This window comes from Chelonoidis abingdonii, chromosome 1, assembly GCF_003597395.2.
Source record: "Chelonoidis abingdonii isolate Lonesome George chromosome 1, CheloAbing_2.0, whole genome shotgun sequence".
NCBI lineage: Eukaryota > Metazoa > Chordata > Testudines > Testudinidae > Chelonoidis > Chelonoidis abingdonii.
Genome location: NC_133769.1, coordinates 191171838 through 191194073, shown reverse-complemented (window position 1 = coordinate 191194073; position 22236 = coordinate 191171838). Strand labels below are relative to the sequence as shown.

Below are 22236 nucleotides of genomic sequence, written 5' to 3'. Positions count from 1 at the left end.
TATTGAGGATTCCCAAATCCGCAACAATTTCTGCTAAAGCAGTGACTTTTCTGTTAACATACCACAGGTGAAATCTGACTTTAGCTTTTTCTTACCTGGACTATACTTGCAGATAAAATTGTGCTTCATGTTGCACCTGTCGTCATTCCACTGGTAAAGGTAAGGCCCCCCCAGGCCAGGGTTTGCAGTTGGTTGATGATACATCACAACACAAGCTTCACTTCCACAGGAAGGCTCATCTGTATACCAATTTCTAGCAGTGCATATAAATTATAATGTTCAAACTCTTGCAGATAAAAGGCCCACCATATCATCTAATAGAACCATTCACAAGCATCCAGAAATCTAGTGAAAGTTATAGTACATAGGCTCCATTGTCTCTTAAAGCAGAATAAGCTGCATTTCCCCCATCTCCTGCATGAAACAGTGTGGGAGTCTACTTCCAGTCTTGCAGATCTTAGAGCATCTTTCTGCAGTGAAGGAGCATCCATGCAGATGTTTGCTTTCTGATGCCTGCTTTCCCTGCCACCTACCCACAGATGCCCTGCAGATTATGGCTCCTGAATGTTGCCATTTGTTCTACTGGTCTTTAGCTGACTCAGGAAATCTATTGGGGTTTCCAAAATCTGGGATGTGGGCAGAGTGAGTTACTCTAAACAGTCTGCACTAAGTTACGCAGCTGTTGACCTTCTGGTTTGAGGGCCAGAATCCAGCAGAGTTTGGTTGCCATTTCCTCCCCATCCGCCTCCTCCCAACACCACAGAGCTGGAAGCCTGTGGAGCCCTTACTTCTATGAGGCTGGGAGCAGGGGCTGAGACAAGCATACTGCGGAGACATCTTTCCACTTCTCTAAATGCAGATCCATTGGCTCAGCCTTCTCTTTGTGTAAAGAAGCAGCAGGGGCATGTTGTTAGCCTCACTGACCAACTTTTCTATATGTTTCAATTCACAAAACATTTGACTTTTTTGGGTGCTCCACACACTGTGTTTCCCTCCATAAACCTTTAAACTATAGGCAATCTCTCAGACTTTTACCTGAATGATGAAATGGTTCCATCAGTCCATTGGTAGAGCTCAGGGCAAGCACTTGATGTTGCTTGTCCCTCTCCGCTTCTCCACAATCCAATCCAGAAGTCACCATCAGAAATCCCAGAGCCTGACTTAGTGAGGTTTTGTAACATGTTTTCTATGAGCTTCTGTTCAGTTTCACTTTCCAGACTTAAAAGCACACCACCATCGATTTCACAGGCATGACGGGCCTCCTGAAAGCCCACACGTCTTGACAAGTCCTGGAAGTAGGCTATCTTGTAACAGGGATGCTTGATATCTTCATAACACACTTTTTGACCTTAAATACCGTGACAAAGAAGATTAATTATATTTCTACTTGCTACTTACTGAAGGAAGTTATGCTTTATTTTGATTAGGTTAATGCTGCTGAACCCCTATCTCCAATTTTAACACTTCTGGTATCATGCACATCTTGGTCCCTGTCCTAAAATCCCTAAACAGATGAAAGTCCCATCGAAACCATTGAGAATCCCTTTGACAACTATAGGAATATTCCTTTCTTAAGGACTGCAGGGTTGCGCCCCTTCCTTAAAAGTAGTATTTGTTTTTTTTAAAAATGCTGTATGTGGGAACAATCCCACTTCTATTGGCATGAATGGCAAAATTCCATTTGACTTTAACAGACACAAAATTAGGCACTAAATTTCCATTGTTAAAGGAAGTCATGAGTTTCATCAGTCAGTTATCTAATCCTGCTTGTTTGGATTCCCCAATATTTATAGTTTTACCCCTATCTCCAGGCATGTTCAATGCAGTCAATGGAAACTACAGATGGTACATGAGACCACAACAATACATAGCCAAGTGTAGCAGGGTGGTCCCCTGCTCCTGCCCTGAAGGGCTTAAAGCCAGCCCTGGGAGAAGGCTGAGGCCGGGAAGGAAAGCCTGGGCTGAGGCCGGGAAGGCAGTAACAGCTGGGGCCATGCCTCAATCAGGGCCAGCTGGTCTCTATAAGAGGCTGTGAGCCAGAAGCCCAAACAGTCTCTCTCTGCCTATAGAGGGAGATCGGCCTGGCTGCAGGGAGCTAGAGACAGGGTATCTGAGTGGACCAAGACTGCGGAAAGGCTGAGGTACTGGAGAGCTCCAGCCTGGAAAGCCCCAGGCTGCGGCCTAGCATTGGGCTAATAGGTACTGGGGGTTGCAGAGGGCAGCCCCGGGGTAGGCAAAGGCAGCAGGTCCAAACCCAACCTTGTCAATGATGAGTAGGCTGATACTGCAGCCTGCCCCAGGGCGTGGGGCTAGATGATGACTGGCAATAGCCTGGTACTGAGGCAAGGTGGGGATAGTGTTTGGAGGTTCCCCAGGGAGGGGAGACCCTGAGAGAAAGGGGTTACTGCCGGGGGCAGCACCCCAGATAAAGGGGCACCTGGTCCAGGAGGCAGGGGCCAGAGGACAGGTGGATCACCAGCCTGCAGAGGGCACTGTGAAGCTGGAATGAGCTAATTCCATGAGAGACCTCATCTACAACAAGCAGAACAATATAATCAAAATATTTTCAGAAAGCATCAAATCTAATGTGTTCACACAAACAAATATTTACTTAAACTTCAGTTGATAAATCTGTTTAAAGGATCAAACCAAACGCTCCAATGACTCTTTTTTTTTTTTTTTTTTTAAATGAAACTGCAAGGTAAAGAAAGTGAAACTGCACTTATTATATATTTACTTTCTTCCAAAAGCAGTTGAAATGTGTGCTTACCATACTGTATTTGCTATTGACTTCTTTTAAAACTTATACTTTGAATCTAAAATGACAAATGATTCAAATCAGAGCAAATCAGTGGTGTCATCTATATATATAATGTGGTGAGTGCTGCTGAAGTCCATTGATGTTTAAACATGTACCAGCTGTATGTATAGTGATCTTGATTTTTATTTTAAGACTTAAAGCAATTTCTTTTAGACATCTTGTAGTTGGACTAACTAAAAGCCTCTTTTAAAAGAATTATTTTTCTTTTCTGTTCCAATTCCAACATAGAAAATGTGCAAATTACAGTATTTTGTAAAGTTAACAAAGACCTTACAGAAGTAATAAGAAATTACTATAATTATCTAGACTGTTTGAACACAAACAGAAAACAATTTTACCATTAAACCTGTAAAAAATAAGTTGTTCTTAAGCCATATTTGTTGAAGAGGAGCATAAATGATTATTTTTACTTGAAAAAATCCACATCTTTTGTATATTTCAGTTTTTAACCATAATAAATGTTAACAGATCAGGGTAAACACCCCAGTGACTTTATATCTGAAAAAGTTTTATCTTATTTAGCTTGATAAATGTATACATTTTTGTAATTAGGACACAGAAACATCATTATGCAACTTAAATTTAATTTTCCCTAAATGTTTTTCCATACACAAAGTGTAACCATATTATTTCAATCAAAATGGCTTTTATAATATGAGAATGACAAAACAAGAAATAACAAAAGTAGGTCTTCATGAAAGAGTGAAAAGAACAGGAGTACTTGGGGCACCTTAGACTAACAAATTTATCTGAGCATAAGCTTTCGTGGGCTACACCCCACAGAGTGAGTACACAGTGGGTCTGATTTTCCTCCATTAAGTTATTCTTAATTCACATAAATGTAAAATCAGGCATACTGTGTATGATTCCTCAGAAGCAGGTTACATTTGCATACTGCATAGTAGCTGCTTCTGTCCATTTATAGACGTATATAGCATAATTTCTGGAACTTCCAGTTAATAGCCAGAATTCATTAAGCAATAGTTAGTATGATCAAATCCATCTAGCTAAGTCCAAAGGTAACTCCCACTGCTACAGATTTTCAATGAAAAACAAATGTGGCTCTTCTGTGTTGTAGGGATGACTCCTATATTTAGTTTGGCTACCTCTTTACATAATAAATTATTCTTATGACCTTTCTTGAAAAGTGCTAATACTTCCATTGTTTGAAGTAGGCCTTTGAAATCCAAAAGGGAGAAATCCCTCAGGTCACAGAAGTGCCTTTTCTTTGTCCGATGAAATTCTGTTCAGGTTTGGTGGCAGTATAAACTTTAGAAAAATCATCATTTCCCTTCTGTCACTTTGATAGGCAGCAAAAGTGTGACAACCTGCCAAAATAATAACCCAACATGAATACTCTAACCTAAGGCCAGGCTTACATCAGCTCCACATACTGCACAGACAACCCTTCAAGAAGACAACTTCCTCAAAAGTTGGGAGGCAGAAATTCTGATGGGACTTGGCCTGACAATGGCTCCCAGATTCTGCATATGGATCCAGAGGTCCAGTCCTATCTCCTCTCCCAAGATAATAGCTTTTTCCTCCTACCTGCTAAAGAAATAAGTCCTGTAGTTCTAGCAGTGCTGAAGGTTCAGGGTTCAAACCCTGATAATGATGCACATTGAGGAGTTGTTATAGATGTGCATAACAGAATTTGATTTTACCCAGTTCCTTTTAAAGATTATTTTCCTTAAAATAAACAATATAGTCAAAGAACATTATTAAGGTTGCAAAGTCAAGCATTCAAAAGTTAGGAAATATGAACATTAAGATTGCCCTGTGCTATTTAACTTAACTTGTGTCATTTGTACACATGCATTATGATACAGCTTTTAATTATATAATCACATATTAGTTTTTCCACTGGACCTCTGCCTCATTCAGTGCACAAGATGGACCATGAACAGGAAATGAGATAGATGTTGAATATTTTTATCCTCATCATTCAATGAGTAGCCCTTGCCTTATTTAAAGCAAAATATCCCAAGATTGAAATCAATACTAAATTATTTAGGTTGCAAGAATCTTTATAATGGAAAATGTTAGGTGATCTAAATAGAGGGGTAAACCTATAAACTTGAATTGAAAAGTATATATAGATTCTGAAGATCACTTGCCCAGTGACTTATTCTTCTAACTTTCCAGTTAAATATTAGGGATTTATTCTCCTCTTGTTCTGTGCACCTGGCTCCCAAGAGGTAGGTCTGCATGGTGGGGACTCCCTATTAAAAACAGATAGGCCTGTCACCAGAGCTGATCCAGAGAACAGAAATGTGTGCTGTCTGCTGGGAGCTGTGATTCGGGATCTGGTCCTGAGACTGAAGAGGATCCTAACTAGAGCAGAAAAGAATCTACTGATTGTCCTTCTTGCAGATTCTTGCCAGAACATACAAAGGAAAGCCATGCCAGGCTGGGGAAGACACGTAAAGAAATGGAGGCTCAAGTGATCTTCAGTGGGATTCTGCCTCTAGAAGAGAAGAGAAGACAAGATTATGATCATCAACAGATGGCTCAAGCAGTGGTGCTATAAGGAGGGCTTTGGGATGTTCAACAACTAGGAGGCAATGATGGACAGAAGACTTTTCTCATACGATGGACTCCACTCAAGTAGAGTTCAGTTCAGAATTTAATATCTGGAAGACTGCTTACACCCAATCCTCAGGTATGGAGCCTTACCAACCTTCAGGTATGGAGCTTGTCACAACTGATTAAAAGAGCTTTAAACTAGGAATTTGAGGGAGACAGCTGGGAAATGCTCATGAAATTGTCATATCTCTAACATTGAGAGGGAAGAAAATCAAGTAAGAGAGGATACAGCATTGGAAAAAGGAACAACAGAGGATAGGAGATTGGATATCAAGAGGAAAGATGGTGCCAATATCAATGACAGTAACAGTCAGGTAGGTGATACTGGCAGTGAAATGACTGTACCTAATAATAGGGCAAGGAATGTGGGTGAAGTCAAACAGAAACAACTAAGATGTCTTCACACCAATGCAAGGAGCCTGGGTAACAAAATGGAGGAACTAGAACTACTGGTACAGGAAGTAAAACCAGCTATTATAGGAATAACGAACACATGGTGGAATAGTAGTCCTGAATAGAATACGGGTATTGAAGGGTGTGTGCTATTCAGGGAAGACAGAAATAAAGATAAAGATGGTAGAGTAGCATTGTATATTAATGATAAGGTAGACTGTAAAGAAATCAGAAGTGATGGAATGGATGAAACAGAATCTGTTTGGGTCCCAGTCACTTGGGGAAATAAGGTAAAAGAGGCTCTACTGGGATACTACTTAGACAAAGGAATTGCAATAGATCTAATCTGTTCAGCAAAGCAGTTGATAAAGTTCCACATGGGAATTTATTAGTCAAACTGGCGAAAATGGGGATTAATGTGGCAAAGTGGGGAGAAAATGTGGCAAAAGACCACCTTGGCTTAACCACGAGATCTTGCATGACCTACAAAATAAAAAGGAGTCATATAAAAAATGGAAACTAGGTCAGGTTACAAAGGATGAATATAGGCAAATAACACGGGAATGCAGGGGCAAGATTAGAAAGGCAAAGGCACAAAATGAGCTCAAACTAGCTATGGGAATAAAGGGAAACAAGAAGACTTTCTATCAATACATTAGAACCAAGAGGAAGACCAAGGACAGAGTAGGCCCACTCCTCAGTGAGGGGGGAGAAATAGTAACAGGAAACTTGGAAATGGCAGAGATGCTCAATGACTTCTTTGTTTCGGTCTTCACTGAGAAGTCTGAAGGAATATCTAACATAGTGAATGCTTATGGGAAGGGGGTAGGTTTAGAAGATAAAATAAAAAAAAAAAGAGCAAGGTTAAAAATCACTTAGAAGTTAGATGCCTGCAAGTCACCAGGGCCTGATGAAATGCATCCTAGAATACTCAAGGAGTTAATAGAGGAGGTATCTGAGCCTCTAGCTATTATCTTTGAAAGTCATGGGAGACGGGAGAGATTCCAGAAGACTGGAAAAGGGCAAATATAGTGCCCATCTATAAAAAGGGAAATAAAACAACCCAGGAAACTACAGACCAGTTAGTTAACTTCTGTGCCAGGAAGATAATGGAGCAAGTAATTAAAAGAAATCATCTGCAAACACTTGGAAGGTGGTAAGGTGATAGGGAATAGCCAGCATGGATTTGTAAAGAACAAATCGTGTCAAACCAATCTGATAGCTTTCTTTGATAGGATAACAAGCCTTGTGGATAAGGGAGAAGCGGTGGATGTGGTATACCTAGACTTTAGTAAGGCATTTGATACGGTCTCGCATATATCCTTATCGATAAACTAGGCAAATACAATTTAGATGGGGCTACTATAAGGTGGGTGCATAACTGGCTGGATAACCGTACTCAGAGAGTGTTATTAATGGCTCCCAATCCTGCTGGAAAGGTATAACAAGTGGGGTTCCGCAGGGGTCTGTTTTGGGACCGGCTCTGTTCAATTATCTTCATCAATGACTTAGATGTTGGCATAGAAAGTACGCTTATTAAGTTTGCAGACGATACCAAACTGGGAGGGGATTGCAACTGCTTTGGAGGACAGGGTCAAAATTCAAAATGATCTGGACAAATTGGAGAAATGGTCTGAGGTAAACCGGATGAAGTTCAATAAAGAAAATGCAAAGTGCTCCACTTAGGAAGGAACAATCAGTTTCACACATACAGAATGGGAAGAGACTGTCTAGGAAGGAGTATGGCAGAAAGAGATCTAGGGGTCATAGTGGACCACAAGCTAAATATGAGTCAACAGTGTGATACTGTTGCAAAAAAAGCAAACGTGATTCTGGGATGCATTAACAGGTGTGTTGTAAACAAGACATGAGAAGTCATTCTTCCGCTCTACTCTGTGCTGGTTAGGCCTCAACTGGAGTATTGTGTCCAGTTCTGGGCACCGCATTTCAAGAAAGATGTGGAGAAATTGGAGAGGGTCCAGAGAAGAGCAACAAGAATGATTAAAGGTCTTGAGAACATGACTATGAAGGAAGGCTGAAAGAATTGGGTTTGTTTAGTTTGGAAAAGAGAAGACTGAGAGGGGACATGATAGCAGTTTTCAGGTATCTAAAAAGGTGTCATCAGGAGGAGGGAGAAAACTTGTTCACCTTAGCCTCTAATGATAGAACAAGAAGCAATGGGCTTAAACTGCAGCAAGGAGATTTAGGTTGGACATTAGGAAAAAGTTCCTAACTGTCAGGGGTTAAACACTGGGAATAAATTGCCTAGGGAGGTTGTGGAATCTCCATCTCTGGAGATATTTAAGAGTAGGTTAGATAAATGTCTATCAGGGATGGTCTAGACAGTATTTGGTCCTGCCATGAGGCAAGGGGCTGGACTCAATGACGTCTCGAGGTCCCTTCCAGTCCTAGAGTCTATGAATCTATTAATATCAGAAATACTAAAAGGTGGGTAAAGGAACTCGGTAAAGGAAGGCCAAAATGGGTCATACTGAAAGATGAACTGTCAGGCTGGAGGGAAGGTACTTGTGGAGGTTCCTCAGGCATTGATCTTGAGACCAATCTATATTAACATTTTTCATCAATAACTCAACGGCTCCCACTGGCCGCAGTTTGCTGCTCCAGGACAATGGGGGCTGTGGGAAGCGGCAGCCAGCATATCCCTCAGTCTCAAGTTGCAGTACAGGAGGTTTAGGTTGGCTGTTAGGAAAAATATTTTTACTAGGAGGGTGATGAAGCACTGGAATGGATTACCTGGGGAGGTGGTGGAATCTCTTTCCTTAGAGGTTAAGGCCAGGCTTGACAAAGCCCTGGCTGGGATGATTTAGTTGGGGATTGGTCCTGCTTTGAGCAGGGAGTTGTACTAGATGACCTCCTTAGGTCCCTTCCAACCCAGATATTCTATGATTCTAATGCATTCAAAATAAAAAAAATAGATTCATATACCCATTCTGTCCAGCAGCCATGTTTTAGGGCAGAGAAATCATTATTCATTATACAGTGTGAAAATAGTCTCCCTGATTGTGATGTTTTATCTGCACCCAAATTAGCCTCTGCATTTATAAGTGGTAACATATTGTTGGTGTTGAATTTTAAGTGAGAGATTATGAATTTTATAGTACATAGCAGAGGGGCATTGCTGGCATATGATGGCGTATATTACATTGGTGGATGTGCAGGTGAATGAACCAGTGATGGTATGGCTGATCTGGTTAGGTCCTACACCAGCGACACCATCATTCACCTGCACATCCACCAATGTAATATACGCCATCATATGCCAGCAATGCCCCTCTGCTATGTACTATAAAATTCATAATCTCTCACTTAAAATTCAACACCAACAATATGTTACCACTTATAAATGCAGAGGCTAATTTGGGTGCAGATAAAACATCACAATCAGGGAGACTATTTTCACACTGTATAATGAATAATGATTTCTCTGCCCTAAAACATGGCTGCTGGACAGAATGGGTATATGAATCTATTTTTTTTATTTTGAATGCATTAGAATCATAGAATATCTGGGTTGGAAGGGACCTAAGGAGGTCATCTAGTACAACTCCCTGCTCAAAGCAGGACCAATCCCCAACTAAATCATCCCAGCCAGGGCTTTGTCAAGCCTGGCCTTAACCTCTAAGGAAAGAGATTCCACCACCTCCCCAGGTAATCCATTCCAGTGCTTCATCACCCTCCTAGTAAAAATATTTTTCCTAACAGCCAACCTAAACCTCCTGTACTGCAACTTGAGACTGAGGGATATGCTGGCTGCCGCTTCCCACAGCCCCCATTGTCCTGGAGCAGCAAACTGCGGCCAGTGGGAGCCGTGATCGGCCGAACCTGTGGACGCAGCAGGTAAACAAACTGGCCCAGCCTGCCAGTGTGCTTACCCTGCCGAGCCGTGTGCCAAAGGTTGCCAATACCTGATCTAAATCATTTGAGAAGTTATTCTGGCTTTACAGATTTTTAATTTTCAAATTGAAACCTAGCACATATGTTTGAGTGGAAGACTTTGGTTAAGTTCATATGAAAGGCATATATTTTCTGTAGTGACAGTGAATTTCATTTACCTCAGCTATATTATTAGGGGAAAAAAAACAAAATAAAAGTGGTTTTTAATTTAAAAAATTGTGGGCAATGCAATGATTATTAAAGTGAATGAGTAATTGTATTGGCTAGAGCTGACTAGGCATAACCGAGTCAGATTTTGTGAAAGCTATCCCAATAATGGTCTGAATTATTACCAAAATAGGATTCCCCTAGAGGTCTTTAGAAGTGAGAGGCTAGTATATTAACTTACTACACCAGAAGACATAACATTTTAATAGAAACTATCCCTAGTATTCCCCAGTGTCCTTAAGATCCTATCTCATTACAGCGTAAACTCCTAGGGGCAGGGACCACCTCTGTTTGTAAAGCATCTAGCATAATAGGGCTACTGTACTATAAAATAAGTGCCTTAGCTTACTGACAAGGAAAAATGCTTTCTTTGCAACTTCTGAATACTATCATATCTTTAAAATCAGTCCCTTTATGAGTAGTGAAATGTTAGTTTGCATCTGTAATTTTTGAACGTTTTAACCCTTTTTTATGGTTTATTGATGGGATCCCATAGAATTAACCATGTGGCAGAATACATTGTCTGATCACATAAAACAGCAAGTGACCGTTTTAGTTAGAATTTAAGCACTTTATGACTTTGAAGGATGTGGATTGTGTGTATTAAGGCAACTGTCCACTTGACTAGCCATAGGCTAATACTTTTTTATAGCCTTAAAAAAAAAAAAAAAGGCCTGCTTTTGTGCTACTGTCATATGCGATAAGATGTGGGAAATATAGACTTGTATGAAAAGGATAAAAAATATAGACCATTATTAATAGGCTCTAACTCGAAAGATTAAGATACATATACCTTCCAAATACAGTATCAGTCTATGGAAAGGACCAGAAATGCCGGTATATCATTTTCAAGCATCTCAGATATTTTGCAAGTGATGTAGTACTGAGTAGGACAGTGAATTTAGCATGAATTGGACATTAACAAATACAATCCTGTACAGAAGGATTGAGGAGACAATAAGGAAATTTGCACTATAATACTATAAAATCATGTTATTATTTGTATTATATTAGCACCTAGACCAGTGGTTCTCAACTTATTACACATTGTGGGTTGCATATGCAGTGGCAGCCCAGACTCCAAGCCCGAACCTCTACTGCACGGGGCCAGCCGACTGCCAGCCTTGGGCATCTGCCCCAGACCCTGTGGGTCTGGCTGGCTGCCCTGACCCCAGACTCCCGCCATGCAGGGCAGGCCAACTGCCTGTCCTGAACCCCCACTACATGGCTGTCCCAGCCCTCAGAGCTTGCAGGGCTGCCCAGCTGCCCCAGCCCTGGACCCTGCGGGGCTGGCCAGCAGCCCTGAGGTTGGAGAGTAGGCGGGCCAGGCAGCTGATCCGAACTCCCACTGCGCAGCTGCCCCAGACCACGGAGTACATGGGACCAGCCAGGAGCCCTGGACCGCCATTATATAGGGCTGGCCAGGTGTCCCAACCTCAGGCCCCTGCCGCTGCCCCAGATCTCACAGCTCACTGGACTGGGTGGCTGGCCCAGACCCTTGGCTCCTGACCCCCCTCCCCCCCCCCGTGACTGGCTGGGAGTCCTAGACCCCTGACCCCATGAGGTCAGCCAGGAGCCCCGGACCCCTGACCCTGCAGGCCCAGCTAGCAGCCCCTACCCCATGAGGCAGCCCAGACCCCTCTACACCGGGCAGCCAGGAACCTGGACACCTTGGCCTTTAGCACACAGCTGAGCTGGGCCGCAGATGTGTGCTAATTGGGCCGCATGAGGCCTGTGGGCTGCGTGTTGAGATCTGCTGACCTAGACTCTCCAACCAAGATCAAAGCTCCATTGTTATAGAGACAGTCCCTGCCCCCAAGATTTTACAATCCAAATAGACAAGACAGTGAAAGGTGGGGGAAGGAAGTATTGTTTTCCAGATTGGAAATTAGGGCACAGAAAATTTAAGTGACTTGTCCAAGGTCTCATGGGAAAACCATGGCAGAGCCTGTAATTGAATGCATTTAACCACGGCCTTAACCACAGATCATGCTTCCTCTCTAGCATGATTTTTTTCTCCATGAAATTTTCACTAGTTCAAAGAAATTTGTTCCACTAATTTAGGTATGCAATGTCAGAAAATATTGTAACATAGGCATACAGCGTGGAATGAAGTACAGAGACATGCATATAAATCTAAACCTTTCTTTATTTAATAATGTTAAAGTACCTTCTTGTTGAATTTCAAATTAGAAAACATTTGTAACTGTACTACTGTAGAAAGACGACTTGATGTGGAAAGTTCTCATAGGGCTTTCATATGTTTTTCTTTGCCTACTAATTAGTGACATTGTCATTTAAAATCTTGTGCCATTGAGATATCTTATCTTATTATTATGACTTTGTTTATTAGAGCAGAAAACATGTTGACCAGCAGAGATTCTGATACACTAAATCATGTGAAGGGGAAATATTAATTAAAATGATCACGAAAGGTGAAATTTACCCCTGTACAGAGAGCCAATAGAGGTTTAAGTGGGACTTAGTCAAGCACAGGCCTGGTGCTGACCTTCTGCACAGAGATGAATTTCATCCACTGTTCCCATTTTATAGACACTTACTATTAAGTGCTTACTATCAGAAGTCTCAGTTGCTCACAAGAAAGTGATTGAAGGATAAGACCCTAAGTCAGAGCATTCGTGATAGAAGGGTCCCACTATATGTGCCCTAGTGTGAGATCCCATACTGCCAATATTTTTCAGCAGTTGCCATATATGCCCTAACATGAACCTTGCATTAACTGTTGCTGATGCAGTTGACATGGAGCAAGAGTTTCCATAATAGGCCAGTTTCCCCAGCTATTTATAACATGAATATAAAGGCTTCTTTTTGGACTGAAACTTGGCATAGGTATCTCAAATTAGTTTGGCTAAGTTTAAAGATGAATGAAAAATATTTGTGGTTTCAGATTCTTTTTTTTCTTTTTCTTTTCTTTTCAACTCGCAGCAGTCAACAATGGCTCCAGTTTAAAGCACGCAATTTATCTAATCCATCAACCCATGTGATTTAGCACATTTGGGATTGGGCAAGGGAGGGAGGTGTCATTAAAAAAATGCGTCATGCAAACAGCTAAAGAACTGAGTTTTCAAAGACATGTGCGCAATGACCAGTCTGTCTGAAGGATTTTTAGAATACATTCATTATTGTATGTATTATACATCAAACATATTAATACATCAGGACCACAGTCCCCTCCCCAGTGAGATTGTTTTCCACTGGTCTGGTGATACAAAGTGTTGCCTCTGAATCAGCAGTGAGCTTTCCCCTGCCTTAGATGAACTCCTTGGTGTCATAGCATAGCCAGTTTTATGTCACCCTTCTACAATACCTTATGCAGAAGGTTGGGGGAAACATGGCTTGGGCATTTTGTGACCTTGCAATGCTCAGCTGCCATAACACCTTGAGAGCTACCACAGGTACCATGAGTTAAAGCAGCCCTTAGGCTACTAAGTATTGCCCACCTCCAATATTCAAAAATCATGAGTCTGACTCCAAAAATCTTGAGACTGGCTCAAAATTCTTTGCCTTCTGTTTGTTGAGACTTAAGGGGTCACATTTTCATGCTTTGCTTTTCTCTGCTACCATGAGAGCGAAAAAGTTACTTACAAATACTGAAATCTGTGATTCCCATGTAATAACATGACTCCAGGAATAAGGGCTTTAAAAATAAAACCCAAATATCATGAGACGCATGACAGAATTGTGATTGTTGGCAATGCTCTGGCTTCCAATGGGGGCTGAAGCAGCCCCCAGCAGGCCCAGGGATTGAGGAGGCACAAAGGTGGCCTAAAGCCAGCCTTTCGCCACTCGAGCCTTAACTCAAGATCACCATGTTCCTTCAGATCTAGATGAGCCTACTGTTTCCATAATCCATGAATTAAAACTCCCCAGTTCTTCAGTACAGCAACTGGTCAGAGGAGGTGAGGACATTGGGCAGAAAAGGGATAGGGTCCAGGGGAGCAAGAGGGCAGGAGGAGGGATAAAGGGAATGGGATAGAGGGATGAGGTGGGGCATCTGCCCCACACTGGCAGAACAGGACTTAAAGTAGCCCCGGGGAGGCTGCCCGGGAGACAAGCAATTAAGAAGGTTTAGAGAGACGGCCAATCAGAGCCAGGCTGGGCCATATAAGAAGGGCAGCTGAATAGAGCAGTGGCAGTCACTCCCTGGAGTTCGAGGAGGGAGGACTGGCTGCCCTGAAGAAGGGAGAAGAGACAGCATCATGGTCCGAAGAGTGCTGGGTGGAGTCAGGGGAGCATGAGTCAATTCCCGGCTGACCGCTGCCAGACTGAGGCCCTGATACAAGGCAGAGAAGGTGCTAGGACTATGGGGAAGTGGCCCAGGGAAACAGACGGCAGGTGTTGGTGTTGACGCAGCACATGGCTGATGACTAGAGGGTCCTTGGACCGGGACCTGGAGTAGTGGGCAGGGCCCGTTCCCTCCCCGCCCCCTTTGGCCCTACTTGCCATGAGGGGAGGGGCTAGACTGGACTGCAGCCTACCACTGAGTCATGTGGCTGGACAGAGGACTGCCAGCCCCCCCAGAAGTGGAGGGAGAGAATGGAGTGAGGCACAGCAAGAGGGCTGTGTCCAGCAGAGGATACCATGGTCCTGAGAGCAACACAGATCCTCATGACAGAAGTGATGGTGGCGCGATGCCATTAAATGAAGGCGCACTGGTGAACCAGAGCTAATTCCAAGACGGCCAGCAATAGGCACCACAGTGGTGAGTCGTGCCACATCACATGTGGTGGAGAATGCGGGAAAACATTCATCCATGATACAAGGGGAAGATAGAGGACTGTAGGGACTATTGTCTGGTATAGACATTTGAGAGACTAAGGGACACATAAGGTGGAGAAAATGGAGTCAGAGGTCTTCCCAACCTGAACTCCAAAGTTGGTGCCCCTGTGGAAAGGGGCAGAAAAGCACCAAGGGCAGCTTCCAATCCAGCTACAGCAGGTGCTCACAGCGCAGCAAAGACAATGGGAGGCACACGAATACCTGCAGACCTGTATGGGCGGACTAGTAAAGCGGCAGCTGTACCTGTTTAAGTCGCCATGAGGGGGAGTCCAAAAGAATCGCAGGGAGTGAGAGGGAAATTCAGGTACCAGGTCCAGGAGGCCAGGAGAATATTTCACTTGTGGGCGGCAGGGACATTTTAAGAGGGAGTGTCCCTGCCAGAGAGAGGAACAGAGACCCTATCCAGGGAATGGAAGGGAGAAAGAGCCCAGGAGAGTCCCCGTTGTGAGGAGAACAGTGAGGCAATGGGCCTGTGGGCAACAGGGGCACCTGAAAAGGGAATGCCTGACCCATAATTGCAGGGCCCAGGCTAGCCCAGAGTATGGAGCTGAGCCAGAGAAGGACTATAGGAGCACCATGACTATAGGGATGCAAAGAAGGTGCTTCCAGTGCCATAAGGAGGGCCATATAAAAAGACATTGCCCCCTGAAGAGAAGGAAGGGGACACCTGAGAGCCAGGCTTGGTTGGAGACAGTCCAAAGCGAGGGGGCAGTGAGGACTGATGACCTAGAAGAAAGCCATCTCTCACACTCAGTAGGGGAGGTAGAGAGGCAATGGATAGGATGACTGGGACAGAGGAGACCCAGAAAAACAGGGGAACCCATACAGGAGCAAGACAGGCTACAGTGGGGACTCAGACCCTGGAAGAGGAAAGCAGGTTGCTCCTCTTGGTAGAGAGCCTGAGGCAGGAGAGGGATAGCCTGAAGGCCAAGCTACAAGGAAAGCTGGGAAGGTAGACACACACACACCAGCTGTGTGTGGTCTTAAGGGGGAGGATGCGTAGTCAGGTGTCTGTCCCACACTGGCAGAAGAGGGGATAAAGCAGCACTGTGGAGGCTGCACAGGAGACAGCCAATTAGGAAGGTTTAGAGAGCCAGCCAATCAGGGCCAAGCTGGGCCATATGAGAAGGGCTGCTGAACAGAGCAGTGGCAGTCACTCCTTGGAGTTCAAGGATGGAGGACTGGCTACCCTGAAGGAGGGAGAAGAGACAGCACCATGGTCCGAGCAGTGCTGGGCGGGGTCAGAGGAGCATGAGTGAGCTCCCGGTTCACCACTGCAAAACTGAGACCGGGATACAAGGGCAGAGAAGGTGCTAGGGCTGCAGAGAAGTGGCCCAGGGAAACAGGCAGCAAGGGTTGGAGGTGACGCAGCATGTGGCTGCTGACTGGAGAGTCCCTGGGCCAGGACCTGGAGTAGTGGGCAGGCCGGGGTCCCCCTTTTCCTTTGGTCCTACTTGCCACTGACGGGAGTGGCTAGAGTATGGGCTGCAGTTTGCCACTGACATAGGTGCTAGATCCTGGACTGTAGCCTGCCACTGAAGCAAGTGGCTGGATAGAGGACTGGCAGGCCCCTGAAATTGCGGAGAGGGAACAGAGTGGGGCATGGCCAAAGGGCTGTGTCCAGAAGAGGACACTGCAGTTCTGAGAGTGACATGGGTCCTGATAACAGAAGCGACATCAGTGAAACGCCACTAAATGAAGGTGCACCAGTGAACTAGAGCTAATTCTCAGGTCGGCCAGGAGGAGGCGCCGCAGTGGTGAATCGCACCCCATCACAAGGGAAGAAGGACCATCTGGAAGAGCCAGTTTTGGGACAGGTGGAGTCATGGGCTAAACAGAATGGGGAAAACAGACCAAGGAAACAAAAGTCTGGGCAACTGGAGATAATCAAGGTGAGGAATCCAGATTGGGGGAAAGGACCAGGTAAAAATGGAAGAACTAAGTCCTTGATCCTGCAAAATGACCTACACCGGTGGATCCCAGTGTCCACAGCTTGCAGGATCAGGGCCTACACAGAGAAGGGAGGAGCATAGGGCACTGGGAAATGACACAGGAGAGGCAAGAAATGGGGAGATGGCTGCAGACTTTCAGGAGAGAAAACAGGACCAAGAGCTGCAGAAGGCCAAGAAGTAGCAGAGAAGGGGGGAGAAATAGAGGTTAGTGAGCGCCAAGAGGAGACTGGAAATGAGCATGGACTTGTGGAAAGTTCGGTGTGAGGAAAATGTTTGGAGATAGTTTGTGACCAGAAAAAGGTGAAATCTATTGAGAATATTAGTCATTACAGATGGTTCACTTAGCTCTAGTGGCCTGAATGTTTTTGTCAAAACCATCTGAAAAAATGTGTAGATTGGAATGGGAATGGTGCACCTACTCCTCAGGCCCACTGCTCTGTCACTGGTATAGGTCCCTACTGCTCAGCTGGTAGGACTTGGAAAGGGGTCACCAGCAGGTGGCTGACAATGGCTAAAAAAACCTCTGGCCAAGTCCTGCAGCATTAGGACCAGCTAGAACCCACAGAGGGGGAGGAGAAAACAGCTCCCATCATCTCCACTTCTGCCACCCAGTGCCTCATCTTTTCCATCCCTGACCTAAGCCAATCACACTGGAACTCTCCCCTCCCCTTGCTCATAGAGAGCTCAGCTCTAGGCAGGGGAAGGGTTGCTTCTCGAGTCGGCAGAGGCACTGTCACAGCCTGAAGAAGCATCACCCCCAACGCCTACAAGTCTTTTCACCCCCGAAGCCTCCCCAGCCAGGAGAACCAGCTCACGCACACATGGAAAAAATGACCTACCCAATTCTAATCCCACAATCCTTGATATGATGGGTTGTGGGGAAATTTCCTGCCCATTCCGGACATGGTAGATCACTCTTTTTTTCTCTTTGAAAAACTGCAGATTCAAGGACCAGACAGAGGCACATGGTACACTTTTAAAAAAAATGTAAATAAAAACACACATAGGGACAGGGGGATAACTAATCATATTTGGCTGCAGTACCAATATGAAAACCTAACCTAGAGACAGAACTGCATACAAACTTAAGACTACATAGTGTATACATCTTGCTGCCCTCACAGTATGCAGATTTATTGTTGGCTAGATCCTCAGCTGGTGTCAATTGGCCTAATGTCATTGACTTCAGTGGCATTATGCTGATTTTCACCAGGTAAAAATTTGACCAACGTTTTTCATGTGTCATACTCAGTCCCAAACTAAGTCCTAATAATGCACTTTAGAATGTGGCCACTAAGCTGATAAAAAGTAATAAATCTTTCTAATCACATTCTGCTCTAACTCTGATGCATCAGTTGTTAACTGATCTTTGTATCATCCTGTCACACTTTAATTTGGGTCTTGTTTTGATATACTGTGTTACTACTGTTGATGTTTTACTGTATCATGTTCTCGGCTGGCTAGTGTACTGAATTTAATTTGGATTTTATGACGAATCATATTGCATTACTACTTTTTAAAATAATATTACTACTGCAATAAGATTTCATAATTGCATTCTGTCGTCATTTGCGATGGAAACAAATGGAGACTAATACCATCTCAACTGCCAAGGTTTGTATGTCTCCAAAGACATATCTCTCCTTTGTTATTGAGTCACAGTGTCCAATTCACAAATGCCGCCTAGTTTATGCTCCTGACAAATGAAAGAAAATCGGAGTATCACTCATTTTGACACACAGATGCAAACTGGTAAATGGATTTTAATACCACATTAGTCAATGTCCTTGTTAGTATTTTAACAGCAAACTTCCTGTCCCCAGGGAGGTGGGGAGAGAAGCATCTTTTACTGTTTGGGTTTGCTAAGGTAGATGAATCACTAGGGGCTCATATGGTTTTTGGTCCAGAGAATAACACAAATTGTCACCATGTTGATCTCAGTAAAGTTGCTCTAAAATAATAATAATACAGTAGTTGGTATTTCTGTAAAAACTTTTTGTCAGAGGATCTCAAAGTGTTTTGCACATATATTGGGGATCAGAATCTGGCTGAAAAGTACAGGCCTATTTGGGCGCAATTGTGCAGAAGCTCTGAGAGGCTCTGTGTCTCAGGGAGGCACAATGCCTCCTGCAACTCCTGGGAAGGGGAGCTACCACCCATCCCCTTAAGAGGTTACAGTGTGAGCTACCCTCCATGGCTAGCCACTGCAGCTGGCTTGTGCTGAGAAGAGGCAGGGCCATGGTGTCACTTCCCCTCAGTGGTATATTGTACCTCAGGGCTACTAATAAATAGCAGTCATTAAACTAAGGAAAGCACAAGGTCTATAATAGTACCTGTGCATTGTATGGCCTTCAGGCTAGGAAGTGGTTACTGTTCTGTGTTTGTAAAGTACCTAGCACAATTGGGCCCTGTTCTTGATTAGTCCTAGATGTTACCATAAGTAAAATAATTAATAAAGAAGAGTTAATCTTCTTGTTCTCATCCCCAAATGCAAGGGCCAGTCACAATCTGACTATAGCCAATTAATCTTCATGATACCCCTGGGCATTAGGCAAGGGACATGTGTAGCAAAGATCATCAAGCATCAGTGAAATACCGCCAACTCTAGGGATCACTCCAGCTGTTTAGTTGTGCAGAGCAATACTCTGTACAATGGCTAAAGACAGCAGGTAGAAAAACGATACTGTGTCCCATTGACACTGCAGAGGGGATTTAGTTTAGATAGGCAGAAAGTATACTTACACAAGAGGCAATGAGGTCAACTCAGCACCCCCTCCTTTTATGAAACATGCCATGGGATTTTTAATAGTCTCAGATGGGTCAAGACTTGAATTTCGTATTATTACCCTAATCAGTTTTTGTCACCCAGATCCTTCCTCTCACCCCTTTTTATGTGTGATCCTCATTTGTTATGTCAAGGGACAGGTAACTGTCCTTACTTATTTTTGTGAGGTTCCTAGCATATGTTGGGGTGATCAATATAAAATAATCTGAAAGATGAATGTTCCATCAGAATGGTGTCCTCTAACACTAGCGCTCACTGCCTGGGGCACTGGGGCAGTACTGACTCAGGTGTCAAAGTGTGTTCTGTAGTCACCAGCACCACTTTGTTCAGTGCCTAGTTGTTCCATGGATTCTGCCATCCCTATACTGGCCTCATCCAGCCACTCCTAGTTTGAAACCCAGTGGGATTACTGAATAAAGTTGCATGCGAACAGGCTAGACTTAGCAAGGACATACTTCTGAATGCTATTAAGGAACATTCATCCTAAAAATGCATTTGCCATGTTATATTAAAACAAAATAGATCTTTGTCTGCAATGTGCATTGGTATAGATCTTGGGAAATCATTTACTGTGTATATTAGAGAGAAGCTAGCCACGAACATGTTTTTCTCATTTTACAAAAGTTCAGTGGTTTGTGGTTAAGTTTTTGTTTTGCTGAACAAAAAAGATTTGGATCCAATCCAGATTCTACTTTATCTGAACTCTCAAAATTTGGGAGGGTTTGGTTCCAGCACGAGCTGGTCTTTGTGCATAAGATATGCAGTATCAAATTTCCCTAAGACACAGGGCATTGCACACACACTCACCATATGCTGAAAGGAGTAATATCAAACCTTATAATCATGTCCCTACCAAATTCATGGTCTATTTTCATAAATTTCACAGTCATAGCATTTTTAAAATCTTGAATTTCACAGCTTCAGATATTCAAATCTTAACAAAGCATGAATACATATTTTTAAATGACAAAATATAATCATGTAAAGCCCATGATAGCACCCCTGCAAAAGAGTGACGACATCCCTCCATACTATGCCACTTTTACTTCTGTGATGCTTTTAGGCCACGCAGCTCAGAAGTCAGCATAGAAGTAAGGGTGACAACACTGCAGCGCCTTTAAAATAGCATTTGGGTTGGGACCCCCAGTTTGAGAAATGCTGCATATGGTCAAAGTACACAAAAGATCAGATTTCATGCGAGAGACCAGATTTTACAGTCCATGATGCATTTTTCATAGCTGTGAATTTGGTAGGGCCCTAGTTATAATGATCTCCCCTCAGTACTAATGGGAGCTATGCACACTGATGAAAGGGAAGAGTAGACCACTTCATTTGCACCTTAAACTCTCAATACAGAGGCATGTTGCATAAGTCTAAACCTAGATCTAGAGGAGATGGAAGGAAGTGACTTGATGTCTAATTCTTATTAGAACAAGCTAATCAATATTTCAGCATTCATAGATTACCCCTGAAGAAAAAGCATACCATTACAATTACCTGAATCAATATAAGGTAAATGCTGCCTCAACTAAGAAATGGATATCTATTTTGAAAGAACAAATTAAACATAGTTTTATTCACTGGTGTAAGAGGTATGCTTTATGAAGAAAAAGAATCCATGAGTTATTCCCTGATAGGATTTTTTTTTGCCATATCTATTAAAATGTGACAGTTTCACTTTTTCATCTAAGTGGAAAATGTCTATTTTTGGCATTAGTTGTGCGCTATATATTTAACATTGCATAAATTGGAAATGTGAGACCCATTTAGCTCCAGTTATAATAAATGCATTTTATTGCTTTCTGACCAAATGGGCCTTGTGATTATAAATCATAGGACTGATCATGGCAGACACCCACCACATAATGGGCCAGTGTACAGCAGCACCATCCCTGTTATGGGGATGTGATGGGTTGGATCACAGAAACCCCCTTGGGAACTGCCAACTTCTGTGCCAAGACTATTTCTGCCCTTGCTTTCCTGTCAGTCTGGGAGTCCAGCACCCTGTCTTGCTGAGCCAGACATGCCAGTCTGCTCTAACACAGACCCAAGGTCTGAACCACATGCCCCAAAGTTGCGGACTTAACTGAAAGCAACTTACAGAAGTGTTCCTGTCTTTAATACTCAGATGCCCAATTCCCAATGGGATCTAAACCCCAAATAAATCCATTTTACCCTGTATAAAGCTTATATAGGGTAAACTCATAAATTGTTTGCCCTCTATAACACTGATAGAGAGATATGCACAGCTGTTTGCTCCCCTCCCCCCACAGATTTTAATACATACTCTGGGTTAATTAATAAGTAAAAAGTGATTTTATTAAATACAGAAAGTAGGATTGAAGTGGTTCCAAGTAGTAACAGACAGAACACAGTGAATTACCAAGTAAAATAAAATAAAATATGCAAATCTAAGCCTAATACAGTAATAAAACTGAATACAGATAAAATCTCACCCTCAGAGATGTTTCAATAAGTTTCTTTGACAGACTGGATGCCTTACTAGTTTGGGCACAATCCTTTCCCCTGGTATAGCCCTTGTTCCAGCTCAGCTGGTAGCTATGGGATTTCTCATGATACCTGCCATTTTGTTCTGTTCCATCCACTTATATATCTTTTGCAGAAGGTGGGAATCCTTTGTCTCTCTGGGTTCCCACCCCTCCTGTTCAATGGAAAAACACCAGGTTAAAGATGGATTCCAGTTCATGTGACATGATCACATGTCACTGTAAGACTCCAAGCCTTCATTCCTCCCAGCCTGACTCACAGGAAGGCCT

General features: G+C 43.3%; 1 protein-coding gene across 1 annotated transcript in view; it reads right to left on the bottom strand.

Moving 5' to 3' along the window:
* Positions 1 to 22236, bottom strand: part of CHODL (chondrolectin) — a 43058-nt gene that overhangs the window by 9856 nt on the left and 10966 nt on the right. Inside the window, exons 2-3 of the mRNA XM_032786020.2 lie at positions 1036 to 1348; positions 96 to 253 (exon numbers count right to left, since the gene is read on the bottom strand). Of these exons, the coding sequence (XP_032641911.1) occupies positions 96 to 253; positions 1036 to 1348 (471 nt within the window). The remainder of the gene's footprint in view (positions 1 to 95; positions 254 to 1035; positions 1349 to 22236) is intronic.